Below are 27,728 nucleotides of genomic sequence, written 5' to 3'. Positions count from 1 at the left end.
TTAGAAATCCATGTGGTAGCCTTGGGCAAGTCATACTCTTGTCACCAGAAGGCCATGGCAAGTCTCCTCTGGAGGAATCTTACCAAGAGACCCACATAAATCATCAACTTGAAGGCACATACCACCAACAGTAAAGTAACTTACTACATGCACTCTGAACTCCATTAACCAGATTAATGGACTGACTCCTCTGCTCAAATGTTTCCACATGCCTCCTGGTGGATGTCCTCCTGGGATTCTGCTGCATGCAAATACATCCTTGAATTCAAGGTATTCCCTTTAAAAAACTATCCAGAGAGAGAAAAGTGGAGCAGCATTGCCCTCTTCTGGTCTGATAGCAGAAGGGTGAGAGGCGTACCATGACTCAAAAATGGAGAAAACGTTGACACTTCTCAAATTATTGTGTATCAGGACTCCCAATTAGAGGATAAGGCCCAACTCCGGATTGTCGCATCCCAAATTTTACCCAGATACTGATCCTGGATGAGAGTCTCATGGCCTGCACCCTCTGCTCTGGTCCTCAAGGCAAGGAGGAGGAATTTTAGGGCGAAGGCATGGTCTTAAAATGTGTGTTTACATATACTGTGTGTATTTTTAAGACCTGGTGTTTGCTTGTCTTTTGTTTGAATGGCATAATCCATGCAAGAGTCATACATGCTTCATGCATCATGATTAATGTCGGATCTCTAGGTCTCAGATTTTCACCCTGAAATCTCAGAGCCTCATATGCTCCTGATCAGGAAACCTTATAAACAAGCCAACATCCCCATCTTTATCCTGCTTAAAAAACAGAAAGTTGGGGAGAGTTGGCCACAGAAACTAAAGACCTTGAAAGTAGGTTTGAAAGGTGGTTTCTGCAGCAGAAGGTTGGGAATTTGGAAGTTTATTTGGTTTTTTGCAGTCTACAACATTTGCCCAGATCTCACCAATAGTCCCTGGATTAAAAACCAAAATGTGTGCAACACGTAATTTCACACGATACACATATTTATGGACGGTATAGATGCCAGAAGTTCCTTTATTTCTGTTTGGAGAACCTGGCAATGCCATTGCAGGGCCAATCCCTGGCACTGCTAGGCAAGGCTGCAAAAACTGCTACCTGAAACTCTGGAGAGCCATTGCTCCCAGCCAGAGCTAATCATATAGGGCCAGACGGACCAAGAGTATAACTGAATATTGGGCCTAAATATCAGGTCCCATCCGATCCTGGAAACTAAGCAGGCTCAGACCTGGTTGGCACTTGGGTGGGAGACAGCCAACAGTTGCCGTAGGCCGCACTTCAGAGCAAGGAACAGGCAAAACCACCTGTGAAGATTCCTTGTCTAAGAAGACCATTGTAAATTAATGGAGTCCGCATAAGTTGACTGGTGACTTGAAGGCCCATGTTCCTGCCACCAGAGGGCAGAATAAGACTGGCAAACAGGGGCACTGAGAAGTTTCTTAACATTTTCCCTCTTCCCAAAATGTCTGGTGTGGATAAAGTGGTACTAACTTGGAGTTGCAGGAAGGTACAATGGCATGAAGCGCCATTTCCACAACATACATAGGAGACTGTTGCATCTGAAGAAGTGGGTTGATATTCACAAAAGCTCATGCTAAAATATAAATCAGTCTTCCTCCTCCTCCTCCTGCTTTTTATGGGAGAGAAAAAGTTAGTGAACCATTGAATGTTCCAACTCCCAGTCTATTTTAGCGAACAAGCCCTATGGGGAAATCTAAGGCAGTCATGCTCAGCTAATTTTCCTTTTTAAGAAGTAGCTACCTTTGACAAGCATTATTTGCCCAAAGGGGTTTTTGGCCTCCGCTGGGCAGGAATGGTTAAGCATTACCTAGATTCAATCCACTTCTTAATATTCTTTCTACAGTGTTAAAAAGAGTTTGCTTTCTCCGGGAACATTTGATGATATGGTTTGACAAAAGTGGGAAAAGGAATGCCACACTAGATTTTATCATTTGGAAACACACACTAAGGTCAAAATAATATGCAGAATGGGGTGCAGGTGGAAAAGAGAAATGGGCATATTTAGAAATGGGGCAACCTGTACCTCCCATTATAAAGAGAGGATGAAAATAAGATGCATTTATTAAGCTGAATCAATTCTTCTTCCATCCCCAAAGATGGAAAGTGAGCAAAACCCATCGCTCATCCCCTTTTGCAGAAAAAGCTGAGCATCTTCGAAAAACCAGACGACAAACCAAGGAGGAAGGAATCTGTAATTACACTCATGGTCCCAACAACACTGAATGCTTTACATAAGAAATTCAGGGGATTCCCCCCCCCCCCAATTTTTGATCTTTCTTAGAGTCTTTGACAACAAATTACACAATACACTTGGAACACAACCCATGTTACAGAGCAGAATATACTTGGAACATAACCCATGCTCCTCTGTTCCCAAGCAGACTTCATTACGTTGGTTTTTCTCTGCTTCTGTTGGGTTCTGTAGGATCAACCATCGAGAGCAATGTTGGTTGCATACCTCAGGCAGTGTTTAGTATTCGTTGGAAGGGAAAGCCTAGCAAGTATCTAGTAGGCATTTGAGGGTTATGGAACAATCTCTATAGATTTCTGCAAACAGAAAGATGTTAGGTTTTGACGTTTGGCTGCTTGAAAGCATGATAATTCCAATGAAAAATAGGGAAATTGTCATGAAATGCACTGAATGCATTTCAGGATACGCTCTGTGTGAGTGCCTGAAACAATCACAAATCAAGTTTATGGGGAGATTTCCAAAATTTTGATCCCACCATGGTTTTCTCCTCTAACACAAAAAGAGCTTGGGGAAAAGAAATGTGTTGAAACCACGTTTTGTGGTTTGGAAACTCTCCTTAGGTCATTTAAAAAAAAGGAAAATGTAATGTCTGCCTCACATCTCAACAGGATTGTGTGTTGGGCTTGGTATCACAATTTGCCCAGGCTCAAATTTTCACTTTGTGTGAAAATTTGGGGTAGAAAATTTAAGTGTGAAACACCCCAAAGACACACAAGATGCTATCTTGTTTGTTGAGTTCATGTATTTTAAAGAGGAGTGTGGTGGGTAATTCTCCATGCAAACGTTCTTCACTGTTGACAAAGGCCATCTTAGTTTTATTTTGCACCGATTGCCATGACTTTTTACAACATCTATACTGCAGAATTAATGCAGCGTGATACCATTTTAACTGCCATGGCTCCATGCTACAGGATTCTGGGATGTGTAGTTTTGTGAGATGTTCAGCCTCCTCTGTCAGAGAGTTCTACTACTACTATTAGTTCTCATGCCACAGCAAACTACAAAACCCAAGATTCCCTAGGACAGAGCCATGGCAGTTAAACCAGTGTCAAAACACATTAATTCTGCCTTGTGGCAGCATCTTTAGTCATTAGCTGGCGCTCATGTTCATTTCTGTGCTCCGAAAAGCTATGCTTTCCAGATTGGGTGCATCAAAAGATTGGTTTTAAGGCACAAGAGACACCATTTTGTTCCAAAGTTGGCAAGCAACCCTCATTATCTACTGTGAATCAGGCCTGCTAGGCCTCCTTTAGCAATGGTTGCTAAGCAACAGCCAAGGTGCCTGATAATGGTGGCCACTCTAGCCCTCCCAGACTCTGTGGCCTTTCCTCTCGCTCTGCAAGGGGCTGCTAGGCAACCCAGCCATTCCAAGTCGCTCTTGCGCTCTCTTTCCCTCTCTATTTCTACTGAAAACACATCCCTCAGACTCCATCTTCTACACATTCCTAGCCTCCATGGTTCAACTGGCGCCAATGAACAGCAACATCCCTCTGAAAGGAGCCATTGCGGCTTAGGGCGGCCATGTTTGGAAACAGTGCCCCTGGGGGGAAAAAACCAATGGGCGTCTTCCACAGAACCACATTCATGCCTATCTCCAGCCAACGTCCAACAATTCGTAATTGCTCTTGCAATTCAGCCTAGCCTCTCCCAATTGTGTGTTTGCGCAACACACACTCAAAAAACAAAAAGTATAATGGGAGGCCTTCTTTATGGGCCTTTGCCTGCTTTTGGGGCCACGACTTGGCTCCAAATGGATAAAAGCTTGCTTCTGACTCTACTTAGCAGATTTGTTGATGTGCGCACAATTGAGGATGCCTCGGAGCATCTGCACACAGGATAAATGTTACGGATGCGCCTGCAAAACCATATCATTCAGACCCAGAAAATTGTTCATGTGTCTTTTGGAAAAGATGGACCATCCCATTATCTTCGTAACAATGACGTTTTCCCTGTTATTTTAACTTCACCTCCTTAAACCTTCCTTCCGACAACTTAACTTCTCCCCAGCAATTGCAAAGAACCACATATAGTGCAACTTCCATCCTCTTTCACCTGGCTTTGCATGGGTTTTTAGAGAATATTTTTACCTCTGCGCATTATTGTCCACCACGTTTCTAGAAAGATGTTCTTTTCAGTGCCTCCTCTCTGTCCATTAAGGACTGATGCCCACAGTTAAATCTGGGACCAATTTGGACAGTTTACAACATTCTGTTTTCCTTGCAGTTCCTATCACATTTTGTACCGCGAAGGCTTCCTTGACAAGGGGCCAACCATCACAGCCTGTGTTTGTCCCCATTTTTCACTCTCACAACCAAGCGGCCACCATTTTGTGTCCAAAAATTTCCGGTACTTCAGGTCTGGTAAACCTGAGCGTGCGTGGAGCACATTTTCTAGGAAATCGAGACCAACTTTACATATTAAAAAGTCCTAACGATAAATTAATTGTATCTGCAGCAAGGGTTGGGAATCCACAATTCCCCAAATGTTGTTGGACTCTAATCCTCACCATCACTAACCATTGGCCCTGCTGACTGGGGCTGATAGGACTTGGAGTCCAACAAAACCTATAGTGCTACAGGCTCCCCACTTTTAAACTTCAGAGTTTCTCCTCCTGAAAACAAAGCAATTCACAGATCTCCCCTCTTCCAACAGATATCTTTCTTTTTTAAAGTGCATCTCAGCAACAATGAAATAATAATAATAATAATAATACTGACTGCATGGACTTCTGGCTTCTAGCCTTCTTCTGCTGGGGTAACTTGCATATAGTAGCTGAGCAAAGAAAATTTTGCATTATTGAACCTTCTGTCCTAGTGTATTTTACCTAAAGTTCCCAGGGAGTGTGTGAATATCCAACTTCCCACCCCGAAACCAGGCTTATTTCTTCTGCCTCACAAAATAAAAATAAAGACTATTACTGGAAGAAAAGATGAGAATTCTCTTAAATGTCTTTTCCACCAAATTAACCCATAGTCTGTATGGATCCCTGCAGTAACAAAGACATGAGCATGATCCATGAAGCAACAAACAGAAGAAAAGAAGGGAATGGGGACTGTGAGCATGACCCAACGCCCCACATTCCTCAGCTCTCTTGAGTGGGAAATGTCCACCCATGGCAATGAAAGTGCAGGACTTTTCACTGGAGCAATGTCTTTCTACATAAAGTTTTGGCCCATGGAGATGGGAAGGGAACCCTTGCATGGCACACCGGTGATTTCTGAGGCGGACTCTTTTGGCCTTCTGAAGATGGAAGACGCTTGCGCTCCTGTAACAAGTGGCTTCGGTTCACAGGAAGACAGGGTTCAACCAGTAAATGCTGGTCATGTTTTGGGAGGTGCCTGGACATCATCGCTAGACTGGCAATAACTTCCTGGATGCTGAGCTCTTGGTTCATAGCCCCCTTTCTTCTCATCTTTTCGACATCAGTGCATTTGGTAAACTACTACTACTCTTGGACTCTGATTATGGGAAGAGTTTCCAACCCAGTCTTAAGTCCAGCAAGTTGGGATCCTTCCTGGTGGGGCTGAGAACCCCGCACCTCTTGTGGCATTTACTTCTTGGGCTTATACCCTTGCGGCTCTTACAAGGCTTTCCATCAGAGGCTCAGCTGCATCAACGCCTGCTGCGAGTAAGACAGAACAACTTCAGGCTCCTCCAGACCATTTACAGGTGTTTGTGGAAGACACGAGCATGTGCGGAAGACTGCCTCAAGGAAATCTGGACCCTCCATGTGGTGGTCATCATCTTCTTCTGGAGAGGTGGTTGTTTTTCGGTTAGATGCTTCCCGTCCAGATAAGGCCTTGAGGAACCAGCAGCCTCTGGCCACAACCATTTCAGGATCCCCTCCCTCTCTGTGCGGACCGCACTGTCCTATAAGCCATGCCTAGCCCCTAACCAATGGGGTACACATCCAGTTCTCAGGTCTTCACCCCCGAGCATGTCTTAGGCACGAGCAATCCCCGTCTTGTCCAGCTCGTCCTCCGATAGGCTGATGTGCAAGCGGGTATCGTCTCCTCCGCCTGAGGAGAAGGGCCACCTGAAGTCCAGGCTGCCAGCTGAGTCCCTTGTTGGGCCTTTATCCAGGTGACCCAAAATGCTCTTGGCCAGCGGCCCCCGCAGCATATCTCCTCTGGCTCGCTCCTGGCTTGGATGTCTCTGGTTCTCAGTGCGGCTGCTAGCGTAACTACCTCCCGCCGTCCTGGCCTCCGATCCCGAGTTCGAGAGGGAGATGACGGTGGCACTGGTGAGTGTGGAAGTGCTGGGATTTTTTACAGTGCTGGCAGTGGTGACTGTCTCTGGTTCTAGGCTGGGAGAGGTGGTTTTGCTTGACCTCCTCCGTAGAGTTGGAGGGGGTGGATTCAGCTTGGGGATGAAAGGCTGTGCCCTGCGGAGGGAAGAAAGGAGCAGGGATTAGCGATGCCGTTTCCATGAGGTTATGTGAGGAAGCTAGTGGGCATTGCAAGTGGGGAAAGTATGTTTCTGTCATCCCCCAGGGTCAGCTTTTTTGCTTCCAAACATCCTCTAGCTACTGGGGGGGGGGCATTTTTGCCCCCCTCCCCAAACCAAATTAGGTCCAGGAGAGGTTTTGGAAACAGGAGATTGACAAGAAGAGAGTCCTACACATCTTCTATTATTAAAAACATTTCTCCTTGGCCTAAAATGGCTCCAGGGTGTGTGTCTACAATATGGGGAAAATGTCCCCTTTTTGGAAAAGGTAGATTTTCCAAAACTGCTATAAATAAATGGTATGTTGGTTTCAGTGCCAGATCACTCAGGTGGAATGCTGACATCTAGACTGGCACTGTGCCATTAAATGAGTGGCTATTTTCAATTCACCATGCCACCTTTCTTGAACCCCAAACTTGCCCAGTACTAGGATGGGGAATGCACCCATTCAGTGCCAACGCCTAAATCAAGCAACTTGGGCCAATGATGGTTCAAGCTAGAATGATCACAAGATGTTGTAGAAACAGAGCTTCGAAATGTCATCTGGTTTGGACAACCACTCCCAAAATCCTTCCAGCCATCTATGGGAGTTGTATTCCAAATGATGTTTTTTCCAAGCTATGCACTATACTGTCACCCTCTACCTTTCCTCCTGCACCGGAGCACTTGGCCCGTTGTTCTTCTGCTGGCCAGTCCCATTGGACATACTGCCGTCGGTGGCCTCCGACCCTTCAACGCTGCGGAGGCCGTCCAGGGCCACAAGAAGGCGTTCCTCGCTCTCTGTGCCATTGGGCAATCCGCTGCCCTTGTTCAGGTTTGCCAGGTTCAGGTAGGACCCGCACGTGTTTCTCAAAGCCACAGGGCTGCCCAGGATGCTGGCTGGAGTCGAGGTGGATGGCAGGCTGATTTCGAGGCTGTAGTGGTTTTTCAAGTTGAGGGAGAGGGACTGAGCCAGGGTGAGATTCTGTAGTGAGCGGTCAACTAGAAAAAAGAGAGAAGTAGTTGGGGGGGGGGGGGGAGAAAGGGTTCAGTAGTGCCATGGATAGGGGCAAGGCTTTATTCAGTGTCTCAATCTGTAACGGCATGATGAGATCCAAATTCCTTGGAAATACTGGTTTCAGCACCAAATTATCAGCATTGAAATTAAACAGTTAAAGCTAATGCACTAGTATGAAAACCTGGAGAAAATTCTGTAAGAACTGACTTGTTGTTTAGTAAGAATTAACTTCTTCTTTCATTAGTTGTGTAACCTGTTCAATGGGGAAATCGCTGGTTTAAAAAACAGCATGTAAAAAGCAACAAAGTGCAAAGCTGTTAGAGCTAACATATTGACATTCACCTGTTAAAAAGAAAGCCAGGCCCCGATACACAAACACTGAGGAAGGGTAATATGAACTGATTTGTCATTCAATTAATTGTAAAATTGAGGAGGGAACAAGCTTGTTTTCTGCTGCACCAGAGACCAGGACCCGGAGCAATAGATGCAAGCTCCAGGAAAAGAGATTCCAGCTGAACATTAGGAAGAACTTCCTGAGAGTAAGGGCTGTTTGACAGTCGAACACACTCCTTCCTTGAAGTGTAGTGGAGTCTCCTTCTTTGGAGGTCTTTAAGCAGAGGCTGGATGGCTATCTGTCGGGGATGCTTTGATTTGGATTTCCTGCATGGCAGGGGGCTGGACTGGATGGCCTGTGCAGTCTCTTCCAATTCTATGATTCTATGATCTGGTTTTAAAAACTGCATTCAAAAAAGCAACAAACTAGCCAATGAAATTTTTTTGTTTTAATCTATCGAGAACTGTAAACTGATGTCATTTCAATAAGCAGTTTTTGTATAAAATGTCATAGATATCTATAAGCAGTTATTCCTATGTTGTTTTCAGCCTGCGGCTTAAAATTAAGGTCGGCAACTTAAATTTTGAATATTTCATTTTCCAAGCTTGGAGCCTGATCCACCGTGTTAGGGGGACGCAGGATGGATGGGAAGGACAAGAGTCTGGCACATCAGACAGAGGTGCGTTGGGAGATGTGGTCACTCCTTTTGCATACCTGTTCTGCACCCCAAAAGCCTTCCCAGCTGCTCACCTGGATGCCGCAGCTGGACCTTGATCTCCAGCTCTTTGAGCTGCTTGACCAGCAAGGAGACATGTTGAAGAAGGTCACGATTGGTCAAGAGCAGCTGGCGGACGCGGGCCTGGGCCTCGATGCGGGCCGTGGTCTCGGCCGACAGCTGGTCCTTCAGAAGCTGCACCTGTTGGGGAGCAGGTGAGCATGAGACTTTAGCTGAATGTGCCAAGAGAAGCCATGAGAACATGGGAGGGGGGCTCTTTCAGACACTGCCAAAGCTGGATTCAGTTTGAGGCAAGTTCTCAGGGGCTGAATGCTGGATATGTACAGGGCCAAAAGATGCCAGCGTATTTTAGTTTATTGAAACTTTTAGTGCCACTAACTCAGCCTTAGGAGAAGCATTTCAGCCTTGTAAATTAGGAAGACCCTGTACAAGAGCGGGGAAACCAACAAACAATGGTGTCCTATGGGAGGGAGTGTAGGCCAGAGAGCCAGATTTGATCCCAATCCAGCCTGATTCATACTCAGAGCTTTAAATTCACCTCCTCTGATATAGGAAGAGCCCTGTTGGATTGGCACCAAAATATTTATCTACAAACAGATTAAGCTATTTTGGTTGGAGCAGGACTATGGAGCATGTCCCTCTCCAGATGTTGCTGAACTCCCCGCTCTCATCAACCTTAGCCAGCACAGGACAGTGACCAAGGGTAATGGGGGTTGTAGTTCATCAAAGCTGAGAAGCTCTTCTTCAGCCTTCCTTCAGAAAAACCACACTGGAGTAAGACTGTGGCCCTGCAGATGGGTCCCAGTGCCTATCTATCATCGGCAGACATTATGTAGGTTAGGAGCAACAATTTTTTAGACTGCAGCTCCCAGCATTCTACATTGGCCAGGAGTTGCTGGAGGTTGCTGCCCCAAAACACCTGGAAGGTAGCACGATTGCTGGTCCTGGCCTACCTAATATGTCCTCTGGGACCCCCTGCAATATGGGTTAACAGGTGCCACTGTCCCTTGGTGGTGGGGAGCTTCCCATGGTCGCCTGCCCGCTACCCCTCCTCACGTGTCATGGGTTGAGAAATGGGTGGCAATATGCTCCATGGCCTTCTAAGGAGGAACCACAGTCCAGACCTAACGTGGGGGCAGAGCAAGGAAGACATGCCAGCGGAGAAGAGCTTACCTGGGCTGCAGCCACCTGGGTCTGGTGCTGTTGTTGCAGGAGCTGGTGCTGGAGGAGCTGGAGGCAGTGCTGGGAAGCGAGTGGGGTGGGCGAGGGGCTGGCAGGGCTGCCCACTGGCTGCGAGGCAAGAGGGCACAGGAGGGAGTCCTCGTTCGCCTGGGATCCAAAAGGGCAGTAATGGGTCAGCAGCCCACTCCAGTTTTCCAAACATTTTAAAAAATTATTTGCAAGAACAGCTTATGGTTGGGGGATTTGTGAAAGACCTGGGTTGAGATCCTTTTTCAGAGACGGATCTTGGGGAAGTTACTTTTTCCAGACTATAGCTCCCAGAATCCCCAGGCAGCATAGTGGCTGTGCTAGCTAGGGGGATTCTGGGAGCTGCAATCCAAAAAATAATCTTCTCAAGATCATCTCAGCCATGACTCTGCCACCCCGATATATCTGTTTATCTCTCAGTCTTTTTGTTTGTAAATTTGACTTTCTCCCAATATGGGGCCTGAAACCCAAGACACTCTTTCTCTTTCCCCAACTAACCCACTCTGCAGGGTGGTTGTGAGAATAAAACACAGATCTCTCCAACATCCCTGTGTTTTAAAGCCTCGGAGTGAGGGATCTATGTGTGATCAAAATGTCGAAGGAAATCCCATCCTTGTCTTGTGTCACCTCTTACCTGACTGTTCCTGTCCTTCAGATCTGGCCCAGATTTCGGGATGCCCAGGTCAGGCACAGCCACAAGGAGCTCAGAGGATCTGCCATCCGGAACGCAGGTCCCATCAGAATCAGTGGGGCCACTTTCTCCATCGGCCAGCGGCGGCCCAGCCAGCTGGAGACCTTCAAAGAACAAAAGGAAAAGAAGCTCTAACCAAAAAGGCCAGTCTGGTTAATACACCTTTGTAATTCAGGGGGCTGTTTTGCAACTCTTTTGGGGTTGTCTTAAAGTGTGTGTGTGGGGGTGTCCTCCTTGTAATCAGAACCAGCAATGACTTATTTTAACACATAAAGAGAACAGCAGCAAGATCCTTGTAAACCTCATCCCAGTTCCCTCACCTTCCAGCTGTGGCTCTTCAGCTGAATTGTTGCTGGCCCCGTCTGCTTGCCCATCGGCATTCTGGAGGGCATGCTGAAGACTGAGTTTGTGGCAAACCTCGAAGGCTTGGCCTACCGTCCGCACCACGCGCATGGCCTGAGTCTGTGGGAAGAGAAGCCACAACTTCATCATGAGCCAGAGCAGAAGGGAGTTGAGTCTGGATGGAAGAAGGAGGAAGAAAAATGGCAACCAGTATCCAAGTCCCACTCACCTTTTTTTTGGATTTGAAGACATTGCACCGGAAGGAATTGTTGGTGCCGTCCCTGGCAATGTAGCTGAAGATTTTCAGGTCTTGGGAGTCGTGTGAAACGTAGAAGATCCTAAAAGTGAGGTGGAAGAGAAGGGAGGAAAATGAACAAGAAGTGCACACAGGTGTTAAATCCTGTTGATCCCCTCCTTAGTTCAGATTCTCAGGAAAAAACCACCCTCATTTCCCTTAGATCCTGGGCAGAATGCCTCCAGCTTTGCTGTACAGGGAAAAATGCAATTACCAGCTTAAGCCGCGCAACCACCTGGACCAAATTAGCATCTTTGCCAATCTGGTTTTGCAGATTACAAGCACCTGGTGCAACTTTTTCACACAGCAAAGGGAGAAATCTAGGCAGTCAGACCAGAAGAGGGCAGGCCGGACTTCATTTCCTTTTGCACCAGGTCTTTGCCATTATCCACATGAAACAACAGGTGTTTCTTTGCCAGACCAAAGACCTCTTTCTGAAAGCCAGGTGAGCCCCATTTTTCAACCTGAGCTCTCCTCCTTGCTTCTACTAACTATAGTAACTCACCTGTAGACGGGATCATGCATCACCACCATCTTGCCCTCATCCCAGGTCCATTCTTTTCTCTAGGACAGGAATAAAAAGTTTAAGCGGGGGGAAAGGTTAATCGTAAAATTTTATTGAATTGTAACAACTATACCAGGTTCTAGAAGATTGGACAAATGACAATAGTGATAAGCTTGTTAAGCAGTTTGCTTTTGCCTGAGCTGACTGAGTCTCTGCTTTGATGCAACTGATACCAGTTCACCTTCTGTTTCTTCCGGAGGATGACTTTCACCCCGTCTACAGAGACAACGATGTTCACCTTCTTCTTCTTGATGTTCTTGGCCTTGAATTCATACTGGGGGAAGAAAGGGAAGATGGAGAGAGGAAGTCAAGGCTGACTAGTTAGCATCCTACCTTCAAGTCACCTGCTGACTTAGAGTGACTCCAAGAGATGGGAATGGGAGGAGAAAATGCACTCCGTACATCCTCAGAGGCATCCACCTTCTCTCCATGTGTGTTACAAGGTGTCACAGGACACAACCCTGCAAAATAGAGTCTCAAGGACAACCTCAAGCTCATTTTTAAGAGTCTTCTTTCCTCCATCTCTAAGTCCCTGTCCAATGTCCCCTCCATCCCACCCTCTTGACCCAAGGACAGGTGAAGCTGCTGCACTTCTCTGCTTGCCACCTTCCTCCCCTCCGATCTCCGATCAGGGAAAAGACCCACCCAGTTAAGCATTGACTTCCTGAATCAATCTGCAAATTATTCATCTAAGCAAGCTGTTCAGAAAGCTAAATTTAGCAGCAAAAGCATGTGCAAAAGAAGGGAAAGGTGGTGTAGGAGAGGCTGTACTTTTATTTAAATGAAAAGAAACCAGAGCATTGAGAGGGGTGTTGGGTCAGACATGGTCCTTGCTGCTGAGCCACAGCTGTTTCTCCAAAGTTAATTTTATTTATTTATGGGATTTTTATCCCACCTTTCTCCTAAAATGGGATTCAAGGCAGCAACAGCTGTTCCAGGCTTCAGAACAGTCTTCTCCCCATGTAAAACACCTCCCTTCATATATTTTAAGAACATAATTACAAGGTAGAAAAGACAGAGGCAGGCGGAGGAGTGCCAAAAACACACAAACACACACCCCTGTCAACATTGTTGGCAAGCAGAGCAGAAATGGAATGGCTTGCAACCTCCAGAGCACAGTGTAGCAAAAGTTCTTTTTTTTTTACAACAAATCCCAGAATCCCCCAGCCAGCTGTGCACCCACCTGGCCCCCAATTATGCGAAACAATTTCACACGGCGTTGTACAAAATCCCCCATTAAAGTGGTCACAAAGAAACATTAACACGCATCTTTTGACTTTTGAGATTTCAGCGACAGTGCATTTCTGATATCATTTTATTTGTGCAATTGCGAGTGATAATCGTTTGTGCAATTAACTCACCTTTTTTGCTTTATTTGTGGGATGTGCTTTAAATGCTCTTTAATCTCTTTTTAATGCTGAATTGAACCCCAGTGTGATAAACTCCGCAGCATCCTGGAGTTGGAAGAGACCTTAAGGGCCATCCAGCCCAATCCCCTGCCATGCAGGAACCACACAATCAAAATTAAAAAGAAACAATGCGTAGATGAGGCAACACATTACACAAGGTCCTTCCCCTTGAGAAAATGACAAAGGAGGACTCTTTCTCTAACCAGGCATGTTCTAGAGATTAGACTACAACTCCCACCATCCCCATTCAGCACATGTCCTCTTGCAAGGAGTGTGTCTGTGAATGCGCTGCAGCCCCAAACCCAGGAGAGCTGGCAGCGAGGCATGTGCCAACTGTCACGGCGGCATGGGAAGAGGAAGCCACCTTGGAAAGCTGGCCAGGAAAGGCTCATTGCCAGCTGGCAACTGGCCTCTTCCCTCCCCAGTTCTCACGCAGGAGCTGCTTGTTGCTTCAAACCCTTCAAACTAGTTGGTGGGAGGATGGTGCCATTTTGGTGTTTGCACCAACCCAAGATGGGAACTTGTGAACGATGCACAAAAGAGGCTCAGGTGTGGGATGTTGCTCCCCTTCCCCTATAAGACTCTGCCAACAGAGTCTTTGAGGCAAGGGACCTGAAGACCCCCTCGGTCTGATACTAAGCATGGTGGTTGTTATATGTCTTCATTTCCAACTTATCATGGCTTTTGGGGGACTGAAAGCGTGTGACTTGCCCAAGGATTCTGAACCATGCTACTTTTGCAAAGGCACTGCGGGCCTGGGCTGGATCCCTAACATGCTGCTGCCTCCCGGCTACTAAATAATGTAACAATCCTCCCTCCTCCTTCTCTTCCCATTAACTGCAGAGGTAAAGCTATTTTGGGACGTATGGCTCCCTAAGCGACGAGAGCGATCCCAATCTTTTCTTGCACAAAAACTTTTCTCCTTTGTTTGGTTGCTGTTGCTAAAACTCCAGTACACAAGCAAGAAAGAGATAAGCCACGATTTCCCTCCCTAGCCACTCTTGCTTCTGATCCAAAAGCCAGCCTTGCAGGAGCTCTGAACAGGGGCGGCCAGTCGTGAAATACACAGCCGGGGAGCCAGTCAAGTCCGCAGAGGGGCCGCCTTCCTCTGCGGCACTGAGTTGGGGGATGGTCTTGTGCCAGGCTGGAGAAGGACCCCCTGCCCTTCTGCCATCCCAGGCAGACTCAGTGCTGGGAGTGGGGCAGCCAGCAAGGCCCAAGGAGGCCTCCCTGAGGTCAGTTCTCCTCTGTGCTTCTATGGAAAGGGGAACAAAATGAGGACACTGCCCCCTGAAATGATGTTTCACAGAGCATTAAGAAGTGAATTCAAGTGATGCACTTCTCATTCGGTCTACTTTGCGACATTTTCTCTGCAAAACCGGGGCTGTGACATTCGCACAATGTACAGATGCGGCGGAGGTAGAGTATTGGCCTATGGGAGAAAACCCCCATCTGGGGCTGCTGGGAATCCAGTGATGTTGAACATGGCATTAAAAGGTCACCATTGCTTAGCGATTACATATTCCGGCGGCTGATCTGTCAGTCCATCTGCTATCAATCACCTCCTCTCAGACCGTGATCCCACAACTGTGGCTTTTGCTTCTCAATCAGCAAAATATTTGCTCTTACAAACTGGGGTTAATGCAGCAGCAACAAGGCAGAGGGACCCCATTAGGGGATGCGCCGTGTCTCTGCTCCCTTCTATTACTATTATTTCTATTGTTATTGTTGTTACTACTAATGCTAGGAAAAAGAGCAAGGTGTCATTTGCCCCCAGAGGCTGCAAAGATAAGGCTAAAAACCTTGGAGGCTAAGCCGATTTCTGAGGCGGGTATCCCCCCCGTCTTCTGCGCGATCGGCTCCAGAATTATGTAAAACATATGCAAAGCTCCATGGTTTAAATAACTCAAGTCACTGAGCTCAGGTCATCTTGGCAAAGAAATGTTTCTTTAAAAAGGAGATTGGGGAAAGCACTGTATATGGCTTCAAGTCGCAACACCATGAATTTCATAGGGATACTGAGAGATGGTTTTGCCAGGTCCTTCCTCTGAAACGAACCTTGCAGTACCTTGGAATTTGTTGATGGTTTCTCATCCAAGGACTCACTATGACTGATCCTACTTAGCTTCCAAAATTAAATGGGAATCAGATGCTGTTATGTATTCAAGCCCTCCAAATGGTATACATCTGTTGTCTTACAAAGCTTCCTTCTCTACCATCCTGCAAGGTGGATCACTGATAAGAGAAAGGATCAGAGCAATTAAAAACAACAACACTGAAATGTATTGGTATGAGATTCAGGGGTGAACTAAATGAAAGGATTTCATGGCATAACACAGGAATCCTTTGTGGAACCACTTGCCGCTAGATGTGATGGTGACAGTTATTTCCTTAGACAGCTTAAAAAAGAGGATTAGGTCAAATTATGGAAGAGAAGGGCTATCTGTGGCTATGAGTTGTGATGTCTAAATGGAGCCTCCATATCCATAGGCAGTCTACCTGTCAATGGCAAGTGCTGGGAGACAATGGCAAGCGAGGGCTGATGTCTGGCAAGGCATCAATCGGATCACAATAGGGTCAGGAGCAAGGTGCTAGAATATATGGATGTCTGAGGAAGAGACAATTATTTCCACCTTGAATCCTGGACTCTCAGTTCCACCTTCTGTTATGACACTGTCCTTCAATGACTTTCTTCTTGCTTTACTCCTTCCTCCCAGAATCCAGCATCTCCTCCAGGATGTCACCAGACTACAACACCCATCACCCCCAACCATGCCAGCTAAGGAAGACTGAATCCCAGGCTCCATTGCTCATGGCTAAACCTCATTTTGGGGTGTCTGTTTTTGTACTTATCTTTTAGAAAGGTCATCCTACACTTGTTCAGCCAGGCTGATCTCGGGCTTCATCAGAAACTGCCTCAGCAACCTTTCCAGTCACATTAAGCTGCTCTTGCTTGGCATGCAAAGGCAGACCCCCGCCAACTTTGTCCTGCGCTGGGCCCAATTGATTCATTAGCTCCAACGCTGCAGGTAGACAGAGCAGCAGGGAGTTCGGTGCTAAAAATATCCCCTTGTTTCTGCAACCAGAAATCAGACTATTCCACAGCTAAGAAAGCCCCTCGACTGCAGCCACCGAAAGGCAGAAGATTCCCCTGATATGGAAGGGATTTCACTCTCAAAATATCTGATGGTCCTGTTAAGAGACTTTGGGGCAGGGGCTAGAAACCAGCAGGTATCTCCTGGGTGTCTTTGGACTCTGACTTCCATCAGCCACAGCAAGCATGAGCCATGAGACTGCTACATCCAAAAAAACATCTGGGGAAGTTGGTTCCGTAACTGTTTCAGCAGAGGCAGAATTACTAGAGGACATGCCAGAAATGCAATGTATGATCAGGGAGGGCACCAAGCTGGATGATTTGTTCCTTTAAAATATTGGCATCTCGTCCTATTCCCAAGGATCTCAGAGTGGAGCCCAATACAATCAAGTTGAAACTATATCAAAACGAAACAAGTGGCATTAAAGGATGGATGTATAAAGTGTATATGCACAGTTGTGAGTGTGGGATAGACTTGTAATAGGATCCAGAAAGATGCAAATCATGTCCCTTGTCCCACATTTTCAAGGAAGAAAAGAAACCAAGGCGTCTCTGCATCCTCACTCAGGACTAGCATTGTGCCAAGCCTTCTAAGTTCCTTCTCCCAGGTACTTTCCGCTTGCTAGATACTGGTGTTAACAAGTAAAGATTTCCTTCCTTGTGCCTACTAAGTGCAACGGTGTGAAGCAAGCCAACAAACTTCAAAGCGTGGATTCAAGAAGGCTGTTCCTGGGAGAGCCCTGTGTTATCGTTTCTGCCCCATAGCCTGCAGCAAAACCCAATTCCCCTGTGTGCGCCTGTGTATGTGCGCAGACTGCATTGTTGCCGTGCCCTTGCTACAAACAAACGCCGCATGCATACCTTTGGACCGTGCCTGATCAGGAGCCGACTTGCCTGCAGGAGAATCAGCCCTTGTGACCAGTCACGCTTGCCCAGCTATTAGCAATTAAAGGGCATGAGAAGAGCGGGCATTAATTTGCAGGCAGCCAAGCAAGGAAGACCAAAGGACACTTGCCAACACTGCTCCTCTTTGTCCTTGGCTCATGAATAAAAACCCTCCTGCAAACTCTGCGGGAAAGGTGCTGCTAAACTGGGGGCAAATGCAAACCTCTGCAGCCTTCAAGCACAGCGGCATTATCACTCTCCTCTGTAGCCTAATCTATTCCACATTATCAAGCTGTTTTAAGATGCAGGCAGGGGGTTGAATTTCATTTTAAATGACATTCCTCCAACTGTAAGGACTAGAAACTTGCTCCTGACTGTATGTGTTTAAAAGACAATGGTGGCTTACAAATATGTGCATTCCCCTATGGAAGCCCTTGGAAATATTTGTCCAATGTAACTTTGTGGAAGCAGAGCTATGCATGCATTGTACACAGATGCACATTATGCGCATGGATGTGCACTATGCTTGGAAACTCACTGCACATAGGTTAATGTGTTGGTTCACATTTGGTGTCTGTTCAGCCGTGCAAGAGCTCCGATCTATCCGAAGACCTGTATCTCCCTATTGCCTGCCTGGCTACCTAGACCTTTAAGGGAGGCTTTCCTTTCTGTCCCAGACATATTGGGAAGATGGGAGAAGGCCTTCTTGGTGGCTGCTCCCAACCTTTGGAAGTCCCTCCCTAGAAAGGCTAGCATAGTTCCTTCCTTGCTTGCTTTCTATCGCCAGGCAGGCTTTTAGGAATTGACTGCAACCAACTCTGATTGTCTTGGCTCTCTCCATCTTTGCAAAACCAGCTCTGACTCTCCTGTGTAGTAAACATCACAAGAAAACAGTCCCATGCGTTTGGAGAAAGTGCCTGCCATTGCTGTTGTAACTTTTGTTACAGGTGGTCTTAAAACTTTCATCGCCATCTTCTCAAGTCTTCTCCTACTCTTAGATGAAACAGGGGGACACCAGAAAAAGGGGCTTTCCAGTGCTGGCCCCACAAAAATCACAATTTCTTTTAAAGAAGGTCCTCAGCTGATGGCTTGCCGCTGTATAGTTTTGCTTTGCAGAGTCCGACTTCTCCTTTTTTCAATGGAATTTAACAATCTTAGCTGCCACTGGTCTGTTGAATCATTTTCAAAGCATTTCAGGTATTCAGCTTATTTAGGGGATTTTTGGTCTGTGTCTGCATGAAGGCAAGCAACTCATCTTGAGTCAGCAAGTCCAGTAATAACACAGCCCAAAACTGGAAGGGAAGAACATGGTTGATTCACATGCATGTTGTTGTTGTTGTTGTTGTTATTGTTGTTATGTGTGCTTTCAAGCCATTTCCAACTTATGGCGACCTAAAAGCAAACCTATCACCGGGTTTCCTTGGCAAGTTTCTGCAGAAGGAGGTTGTCATTACCTTCCCCTGAGGCTGAGAGAGTGTGACTTGCCTAAGGTCACCAAGTGGGTTTACATTGCTTAGCCAGGATTCGAACCCTGGTCTCCAGAGTCACTCAAACTGCTACACCATGCTGGCCCTCATTTTTTAGGTAGCTGAATTTCATTATATTTATGATTCCTGATTTTAGATACTGATTTCATGTATTTGTGATGTTGGACATTTTGGATGTTGCATGCCCACCCCATCATATGCCACATTGAAAACCATGCAGCAAAAGGGTGCCAAGATGCCTCCTTCCAGCATAGCATTGGCACGCTGCTTAATATTCAAGCATCAGGAAGAACAGCAGCTTCGCTGTCAGTCAGGAAAAAGGGGGGCTAAAATGAAGAAGGAGAGAAGAAGGATTAATTCTGGCTCGGATCGGAACAAAATCTGCAATTCTGGGCAGCTAATAATCATAATGATGATGGTGAGGATCCAATGGGAGGACTTGCCATTTTTTTTAAAATGCAGTAATAATTAAATGCAGGCTTAGCTTTGCCTGAATGAGAAGCCGGTTCCAGCAAGAGCATCTCTAGTCTGCCTCCCGACAAAATTGACATTCTGCTCCACACGCCAAGCTCTCTTTCTGTGTGTTCTTTAAGAGGACATTTCATGAAGAAACCACCCCAAGGGAGCTACGGCTATGTTTCTCTGGCATTTTCCAGCCTCCCTTCCTTGCTGTGAGGCCCAAAACACAAGACAGAAGGAGAAAGAGAAAGAGCGGGCATGCTTTATCATTGCCAAAAAACTCCATTGTACAGGGACATGGCAAGGACGGCCACCGTGCGTCCCCAAAACGGAGAGAAATGAAATTAAAACTCTCCACCCCTCCCAGATTTCATCCACAGCGTTTGAATTCCACGCCACAAAAAAGGCACCAACCCAGGGAGAAAAGGAGTGCTCTTAAAAGGCTGAGATCCAGACTGTTGTCTTTAAAAAAGGAGGTTTAAAATTAATTACTTTATTTTGCTGACCCAGCTTCTGCCGAAGAACGGGCCCAAATGAAGGGCGAACAAATGGACGCCTGCAGTTTGGACGTGTGCCTTCCTGGTTTCTGAATATGTTTACAGCTGTTCTTGAAGCTGAGCTTGTCTTTGGCTGCAGGGATTGCAATTTTGTTGAGTTTCAGTCCTGGTCTAGATGGCCCCAGTTGATCAACAGGATTGTCGTGTGTGCGTGGATATATGTGACTCTGCCATCCTTTCCACCAGTAGGTTGGATCTCTGCAATTTCTCTGCACTGGCTTCTGTTTGGCTTCCTCACAACAGTACACATTCTGTCCCCTGCCACGACATTTTCCATCATTCCCCAAATTTCTTGCATTGCAGAGAGGGAGACCATGCATACCTCGTCCTGCTATTCTAATCTGATCTACTTGCATTCTTTCGGTAACCCTTCCTGCCCTTTTGCTTTGGGCACCTCAACCATATGTCTAAATGTTCAACTTGAACTTTCAAGTTATTGCAGTGGCGGAAACGTGAAGGAAAACTTCATGAATTCCTCTTGCAGGAAGCAATGTCTTTCTTTTGCCAACCACCGCTGCCCTGCAGAGAAATCTTTTAGAGATGCACCTCTTTTTAAAGAAGGCCTAAAACTCCCAAAGTAGCCTTTTGGCACCTGGTAGCCTTTGGGCAATTATAAAGCAAGCCCACTTTGGTAAACCATCTTTTTTGGACAAAACTTCCAAGAATTGTCATCCAAATAAACAAAAAAGGGCAACTTTTCCCAGCCTGTGGCCTCTGCGTCCTCTCTTCCCATGAATATTTCTGCCCGGGTCTTTGCTGCTGGTTCCCTTGTCAATGGCAATTGGCAATTAAAAGTAGCAAGGGGCCGGCCACATCTGGTTCCACTTGGCTGGGAAACACGAAACAAGAGACTGTCCTTCCCCTTGTTCTATCTCGGAAGGCCCTTTTTGTGAAAGGAAAAGGGGGCAAAGGGGGAGGAAGGAAGGAAGAAAGGGGAGAGGAAAAAGAGCTGGCCCATAACACAAGAGGCGGCTGCTTCACAAAGCTGGAGACACAGTCGATTAAAGGATTAAGGCGAGGGAAGGGGCAGAGCCCAAAGAAAGGGCAGGAAGCTTGGAAGAGGGAGAAAGGAAGGCCCTGGAGGGAGCAGAAGACATATGTACAAGTCTCCATCATTTCTCTTTGTGCCAACGGGGCATCCATCACTTGCACCCCAACAGCAGTCAGGGGACAAACTGGATTTGGGGCACCTCTTCACCCATTCCCTTTGGAGAATCCCTGCAAATTGTATGTTGACTGGATAGGAAGCATGTGAGGGGTTTATATGGGTCTGAGAGAGGAAAGAAGAAATCATGAGAGGGAAGGGAAAGTTGGAAGAGACCAGCAGACCAAAGGCCCACTTTCACTTTGACCATCTCCCCCAAACAAGTTTAGCCCCCCTGGAGCTCTGGTGGGGCTTGCAGTGTCCAACTCCCCCCCCCCCCCCCAGAGACTGCAGGGAGAGGAGCAGAGGAGTTTACCTGGCACCCTTCTAAATGTACAGACCATAGGCTTTTCTTGATACCATGCCAATGAACAAATACAATCAAATGAATGCTTTGCCCCCCAAGCTCTATGAGCTCTATCCTGTCTGACCAGCCCTGGTTAGTACTTGGATTGGAGACAGCCAACTAATGCCAGATGCTGTAAGCTTCATTTCAGAGGAAGCTTTCCTCCTCCCAGAAGAAACAGTACACCTCATTTCTACAAAAGCAATGCTTTTTCTCCAGTTAAAATAAAATAGTGCATGTGCTCCTATGCCCAACCACTCTGGCAGAGCAAAAACACATGGGTCGAAAAGGGTGATGCAAAAACAGCATCCCCACCATCTTGCCCTCCCGCCTCATGCTCCTCAAGCCATGGGGAAAGTGGGGGATGAAAACATCAATGGGACTGAAGTGCCCAAATGGACAGAAGCTGAGGGGACATTCACACTCCCTGTGGATGTCCCTCCAACCCCTCACACATGCATTTGGTTCCTAGCCCCACAGTGCTTTTATTCCCAGCTGGCTACTGTTCCGGAACAAGCTCCAGAGTAAAGCTTTGCCAACACAACAAGCCTTTTGGAGCAAAGGATGCTTGGAAAGGGGAGACGGGGGTGGCATTTGGAAACCGGAGGTACAAGGGAACATCTTGTCAGCCTTCCATTTCAACAAGTCTCTCAAACCAAGCAGGAGATACTTCTGGGCAAGGGGGGAGAAGGAAGGAAGGCAGGAAAGTGGAAGGCGGCACGCAGGCTGACTCACCCGGATCCTTCTCATGGCAGCCACAATCTCCACGCGGCTGTTGGGTCTTGGCACGTCCAGACTTCCAATATACTAAAGGAAGCAGGGAAGGGAAAAGAGAGATGGAGACATAATGAGCCACAGTTAGTACAAGGCTGGATCCAGCTGGGATTTTCCATTCCCAAGCACAGAGGGGAAGTATCAGCGCACACATGAGGTTGGCAGGCCAGCAGGTGCTGCCCTGTTTTCCTCCGGATCTAGGGCTGCTCTGTGCATTCATGCAGGGCGAAGCATGCAGAGTTGTACACGTAGCCTAAGTCCATCCCCCAAAGCACCACTGGGCACATTGGCCAACACGGGGCATACATTGGAGTGGCCACATTGCAAGCATTGGGTCCAGCCAGCAATCCCATGGATGTTCCTTCTATCCATATATCTTTACATGAAGGTTCACCCCCTTCATTTGCATTCCTCCCCCAACCCAAAGCCCCAAAGAAAGTGGATGCTACTACTACTATACTACTACTATTTAGATATATACCTCACTTTAGAGAGCCAGCATGGTGTGCTTCCTCAGTCTCCAAGGAAAGCAACCCGCCTCAGGATAATAAATCTTGCCAAGAAAACCAAGCCAGTAAGGTTTGGTGGTCTGACTGCTGGGTTGTGAGACCAGGGTTCAAATCCCCACTCAGACATAGAAACCAACTGGGTGGACTTGGGCAAGTCTCACTCTCTCAGCCTCAGAAGGCAGTGGCAGTGGCAAACCTCCTCTGAACAAATCTTGCCAACAAGATCCTGCTTTCCTTAGGGTCGCCATAGGTCAGAAACGAGAAGAGCAATTAGCTGAGGACTGAAATAGGGGAGGGGAGACCCCCAGCCCACCCCACTTCTTGGCTGGGCTGCTCCTGCCCCCTCCTCAAAAGACCACTTAGCCCAGATTAGTTGCTTAAGGGCTCTTTAAGCCCTCCACTCAGGATGATGAAGAAGATGGGAAGGGAGCGAGGTCCTTCGGAGGTGAAGTGAGGATGCTAATCCAGTTGGAGGAGAAGGGGACCCAGGTAATACAACAGCCAGGTGACATTTCTATGTGGGGGAGAGGAAGGGAAGGACTTCTCTTGGACCAATCTCCTTGGTCCTAGGCTGGACGCAGAGGCTGGGATGGACCATACGATCCCTCCTACGCTGGCCGTTCATTCGCCTGCATAAAGCTCCTGGGTGCTTAAGGTGAGCGCTGCCATACAAAGTCCATTTCCAGGCAATATTCAAAGTACAGTCAGCTCCACATTTGTGGCTTTGACTTTTGCAGATTTGATTATTTGCTGTTTGGACCAATATGTTCTCTCTAGGAATCTCTAAGCGCAACTCTGCCAGCTGTTGACCATAGAGCTGTGTTGGGGAACCTAGAGGTTCTGAGAGAAAACACTCCACGTTTTCCTCCATCATGAGATGTTGATCATAGGGTTGTAATGGAAGACCTGGAGGTTCCTAGAGAAGCCTTCCCTTAGGTAAAAAGAATAGTGTTGTTTTTTATTTGTGTTTTTTCCACATTCACGGGTGGTCCTTCTCCCTAACTCCAGCAAATGTGGTCCCTCCACATCCCCTGGGGTTAGGGATGAAGGACCCTTGTGAATCTGGAAAAAACGCAAATAAAAACCATTCTCTTAACCTAAGAGAACGCCTCTAGGAATCTCCATCTCCTCCAGCATAACTTTATGGTCAATGTCTGCCAGAGGTTGACCATAGAATCATGCTGGAGGACCAACAAATGCCTAGACAAGTGTTTCCTTTTGAAACTTCTAAGTTCTCAAGCACAACTCTATGGTCAACTTCTAGCTGAACTGCACTGGAGGATCTAGAGATTTCTAGAGAGAACATATCGATCAAAACCACAAATAAAGCTGCAGAAGTTAAAGCCACCTGTGGCTGTCATATTGGGAGAGGCAGGGTAGTTGTTAAATGAATGGATGAGCCAAGCTGCAGCATCACTCGCATTCACTGCTGGCCAGGATCCTGTTGGCTGACTGAGCTTGTGTCACTACTCTTGCGTAGGCAGAGGCAACAGAAGGGAAAAGGCCATGGAGCCGGGGGAGTAAAGGAAGGACTAGGCAGAGGAACAGGCACTTTGGAGCTGGAAGGCTGCGGCAGGCATTCTGGGTTGGTGCAAAACCCATGCATAAGACACGCCACGCATGGAAGGCGAATTATTTGCCACAGGGCAACAGGCATATTCTGTTGCCAGCGGTGAAAGGTGTGTTGCACACAAAACTATGTTGAACATTGCAGTCGCACATTGCACACTGCAGCTGTGCACTGCACACACCCAGCTACTGACATGTATCGTGCAATATTGCTATTCTGCATGTTGTTGTTGTTGTTATGAGGCATAATTATTATTTTCACAACAGGTCCTTTTGTGGTTCCACCCCTAGAAATCTGAAAGAGAGTTTACTACTCCCTCTGCTCTGGGAATGTGCTGCACATTCCTCCAAGAAAATTCCCTTCCTGGGACGTCTTTGCCTGCGCATGATTCCTTGGGTGCAAATCCTGCAAAACTCAGAAGGGACTGAACGTCCTGCTGCCTGGGTTTCGGGCTGCAGCCTTAGGCTTTATGGGTTGGGGGTGAAAGACCAAAGAAGCTCCATCTGCATCATTACACAGTTGTATTAGTTTGGCGTCACTTTAACAGTCATGGCAACATCCTAAAAGATCCTGGTGTGTGTCATTTGGAATTGGAGGGCTCTAGTGCACTCATTTGAACTACATTTCCCAAGGGATGCTGATTGAGTCCCTCCCTTCTCAGGGTACCTTGGAGTAGTTCAGAGGAATGCATCCAAGCTCTCTCTGGAAACTACAAATCCATAGGATGGAGCTATGGTAGCAATGTGGTAGCAGTATGAAACTGCTATGGAGGTTTAGGGAAGACACTCCTTGCCAAAAGCAAAATGAATTTCATGGGGAAATGTCCAGTTTCAAAATAACAACAACCAAGAGTCAGATTGGAAGGCAGCCGCCTCCTTCCCTACACCATCAGCTTAACCAGGAAAGATTTAGAAAGGCCTTTGCACCAAACTCCTTTTTAAATAGACAAACACACATTCACACACTTATTTTCTCAGGCCAATAGTTAGTTTGCAATTGTGCAAAACGTCCCTATGCACTTCCCAAGTATGCCTCAGGGTTACACAGAGTTCTTCACAAGACAGAAGGGAAAATCAGCACTTCTGTCAGAGGAAAAGCAGGAGTTAGCTTTACACATAGCCGGTGGAAATGTCTTTCCGTCATGGGATCTGTGTGACTGTATTTTGCCCATTTTGACACACAAATGGAAAATTAAGACCAGCAACTGCTTGCCTTGGCCTCTAAGAATACAGTCAGATCTCCATATCCACAGATTGGGGTTTTTTATCTGTGGTTTGAAAACATTCCAAAAAGCAAGGCTTGATTTTGCCATTTTTTATATTAGGGACACTATTTTATTGTGGCATTGTATGTAATGGGACTTGAGCATCCTTGGATCTTGGTATCCACAGGGGATCCTGCAACCAAACCCCAACGGATACCAAGGGCCCACTGTATTGGAACAGATATTTTTTAGTCCTATGGTACCTATATTTTTGCATCACATTTTAAGTGACTGAAATGTTTTTACCTGCCTTGAAATCAATACAAAAATCACTACTATGGTTCTTGACTTCCTCCCAAAGAGAGATCTGCCAAGAGTCGATTTCCTTCCCCTTCGGCTCGGTGAGGAATTTTGTGTGAGCCACAGACCTTACATATTCGTTGGCTTGCAGGAGTTTGGAGCCAGGTTTCCACAGAGCCTTTACATGTCGGCTACCTATTTCTCAAGTGAAGCGTTTTCACTGACTTACTCTCTTGCAATAATATCTTAACATTAAATATAAGGGTGCACATACACCACATCGACCTGAGCGTTGAGCAAACCTTTCACAAGGCGCAAGGCCCAAACTGAACTCCCCCTTTTGCAGCAATTAATCTCACAAGAAAAGGTCCAACTCAGAGAACCAAAGAAGATTAACACTGAAAATGTAACAAATTAAAAAGACTCCCCAACAGGACAAAGCAGTGAGTGGCAGAGAGGGAAAGCCCAAACCCACCCAGAGCCCTGGCTGGCCTTTGGGAACTTGCTTGGCTGCCTCCCCAACTGAGCATCATCAGAAACACTGGCCACAATGCTTCATGGCTCTTGGCTGAGTGCTTTTGCCTCTCTCCCTGGATCACATTCGCAGGCCTTTGGAGATCAGCCTGTTTTGACCACTTGAGTCTGGGAACCCAATTATTCCGAAAATCCCCAAGAAGAAAGAGGCCAACACCCGGCGCAGGAGGAGCACCGAGTTCAAGTTCTGCCCCTAAAGAGGCTTTGCTTGACCAGACAAGTCAGCTCCATCTGGGGATTAGCTGTGAGGAGTTGCCATTAGGAGCAAAGTTAGTTGGGAGTTGCGTATATATCCTGGCCTTTTTAATGGTCTTGCTTTTAATTCTCTTGTTGTGTGCCTTTGAGTGGTTTCCAACTTATGGCAACCCTAAAGTGAGCCTGACATGAGGTTTTTACACTCTGGAGACGGTTTCGATTCTTCATTCGGACATGAAGAATTGGATGGTAGTCTTGGGCAAGTCACACTCTCTCAGCCTCAGGAGAAGGCAATGGCAAACCTCTTTGAACCAGCGGGGCCAAGAAAACCCCAGGACAGGTTTGTCTTAGGGTTGCCATAAGTCAGAAATGACCGGAAGGCACACAACAAACAAACTTCCAACCCATCCTCCTGCAGATGCAGAAGAGGTCCTCATCCCTGGGGCTGTCCTCTGGGGCAAAGGTGGCCCAAGGGTTTGGGGAACACAAGGAAGGAGACCAAACAACAACAACAACAACAGGACACTTCTGTTCCTCCACAAAATCCCCCAGGATTCCTCAATAAAGGACACCAGTTGACTACTGGTTGTTTTCAGTGGGACTTGAGCCTCTGTGGAGTTTGGTAGCCACAGGCCTCCTGCGAGCAAACTCCAGCAGATGCCAAGACACTACGAAGAACAAGAATCCTAATGCCCCAAGGTATGCCCCAGGATGCCTTGAGGAGCCCCCATGGATCGTGGGCTAGAGCATCTCAACCAGGGGATGCCAAGGGCCCCCTCGCCGTCTCTTCCTATTCGCTGATGATGGAAGAGGGCCGCTTCTCTGCTCAGGGCCTCTAGGCCCGGACCTGTGTCCTCCAAGAGGAAGCCGGACCAACTGGCCTGGGCCTGTGAGTATATACACACACAGACACACACACAGAGGTTGTGGCTGCTGTGTGCCCCCAGCCATTCCTCCTTGTGCCCCCCCCCCCCCTGTCTCCGGCCGGAGTCCTCCCAGGGCCTGCCTTGCCCTCTTTTGGGGCCGTGAGAGTGTGACCTGTCCTGCAGAGTCCGGCTCCGTCGCTCGGAGCCATCCTGGCGAGCGAGGGCCCTGGCAGCAGTGGCTCCGGAGGGGCTGAGAGAGTGTGACCCCAAAGGCCAGCCCTCCCTGGGGCTCTCGGGGGCTCTTTCCATCCTGACCTTGGCCTGGAAGAGGATGCCGTGCTGGAAGGCGTCCTCGTTGTGGAGCGGCACCCGGGAGTCCCCCCCGGCCTCCTCCACCGGGTTGTAGCGGTTCCGCAGCTGCTTCACCGGCGCCGGAGGCATGGCTGCCCGGCAGCAGGAGCCCCTGGACCAGCCACCAGCCACCAGCCACCAGCCCCGGCCCCCGAA

At 47.3% G+C, this 27,728-nt stretch overlaps 1 protein-coding gene across 4 annotated transcripts; it reads right to left on the bottom strand.

Annotated features, from left to right (window-relative positions):
* Window positions 1–920: 920 nt before the first annotated feature.
* LOC149307935 (carboxyl-terminal PDZ ligand of neuronal nitric oxide synthase protein-like) lies at window positions 921–27,728 on the bottom strand. 4 transcript variants are annotated; one of them, XM_089534662.1, is made up of 11 exons: window positions 27,537–27,728; window positions 22,005–22,076; window positions 12,070–12,162; window positions 11,829–11,887; window positions 11,258–11,366; window positions 11,007–11,148; window positions 10,630–10,790; window positions 9,960–10,115; window positions 8,801–8,966; window positions 7,364–7,700; window positions 921–6,657 (listed from the first exon to the last, which is right to left on the bottom strand). In XM_089534662.1, exons 1-11 carry the CDS (start codon window positions 27,660–27,662, stop codon window positions 6,216–6,218), a joined length of 1,863 nt encoding a protein of 620 aa, XP_089390788.1. In that variant the 5' UTR covers window positions 27,663–27,728; the 3' UTR covers window positions 921–6,215. The 4 variants fall into 4 exon arrangements, with proteins under 4 accessions (XP_089390788.1, XP_089390789.1, XP_089390787.1 ...); XM_089534663.1 differs by lacking the exon at window positions 27,537–27,728 and adding an exon at window positions 22,525–22,854; XM_089534661.1 differs by lacking the exons at window positions 12,070–12,162; window positions 22,005–22,076; window positions 27,537–27,728 and adding an exon at window positions 12,222–12,545.

The sequence above is a fragment of the Sceloporus occidentalis genome, unplaced genomic scaffold (assembly GCF_023333645.1).
Source record: "Sceloporus occidentalis isolate IW3139 unplaced genomic scaffold, rSceOcc1.0.p SCAF_8, whole genome shotgun sequence".
Lineage (NCBI taxonomy): Eukaryota > Metazoa > Chordata > Lepidosauria > Squamata > Phrynosomatidae > Sceloporus > Sceloporus occidentalis.
This window is presented reverse-complemented; position numbering and strand designations above follow the sequence as displayed.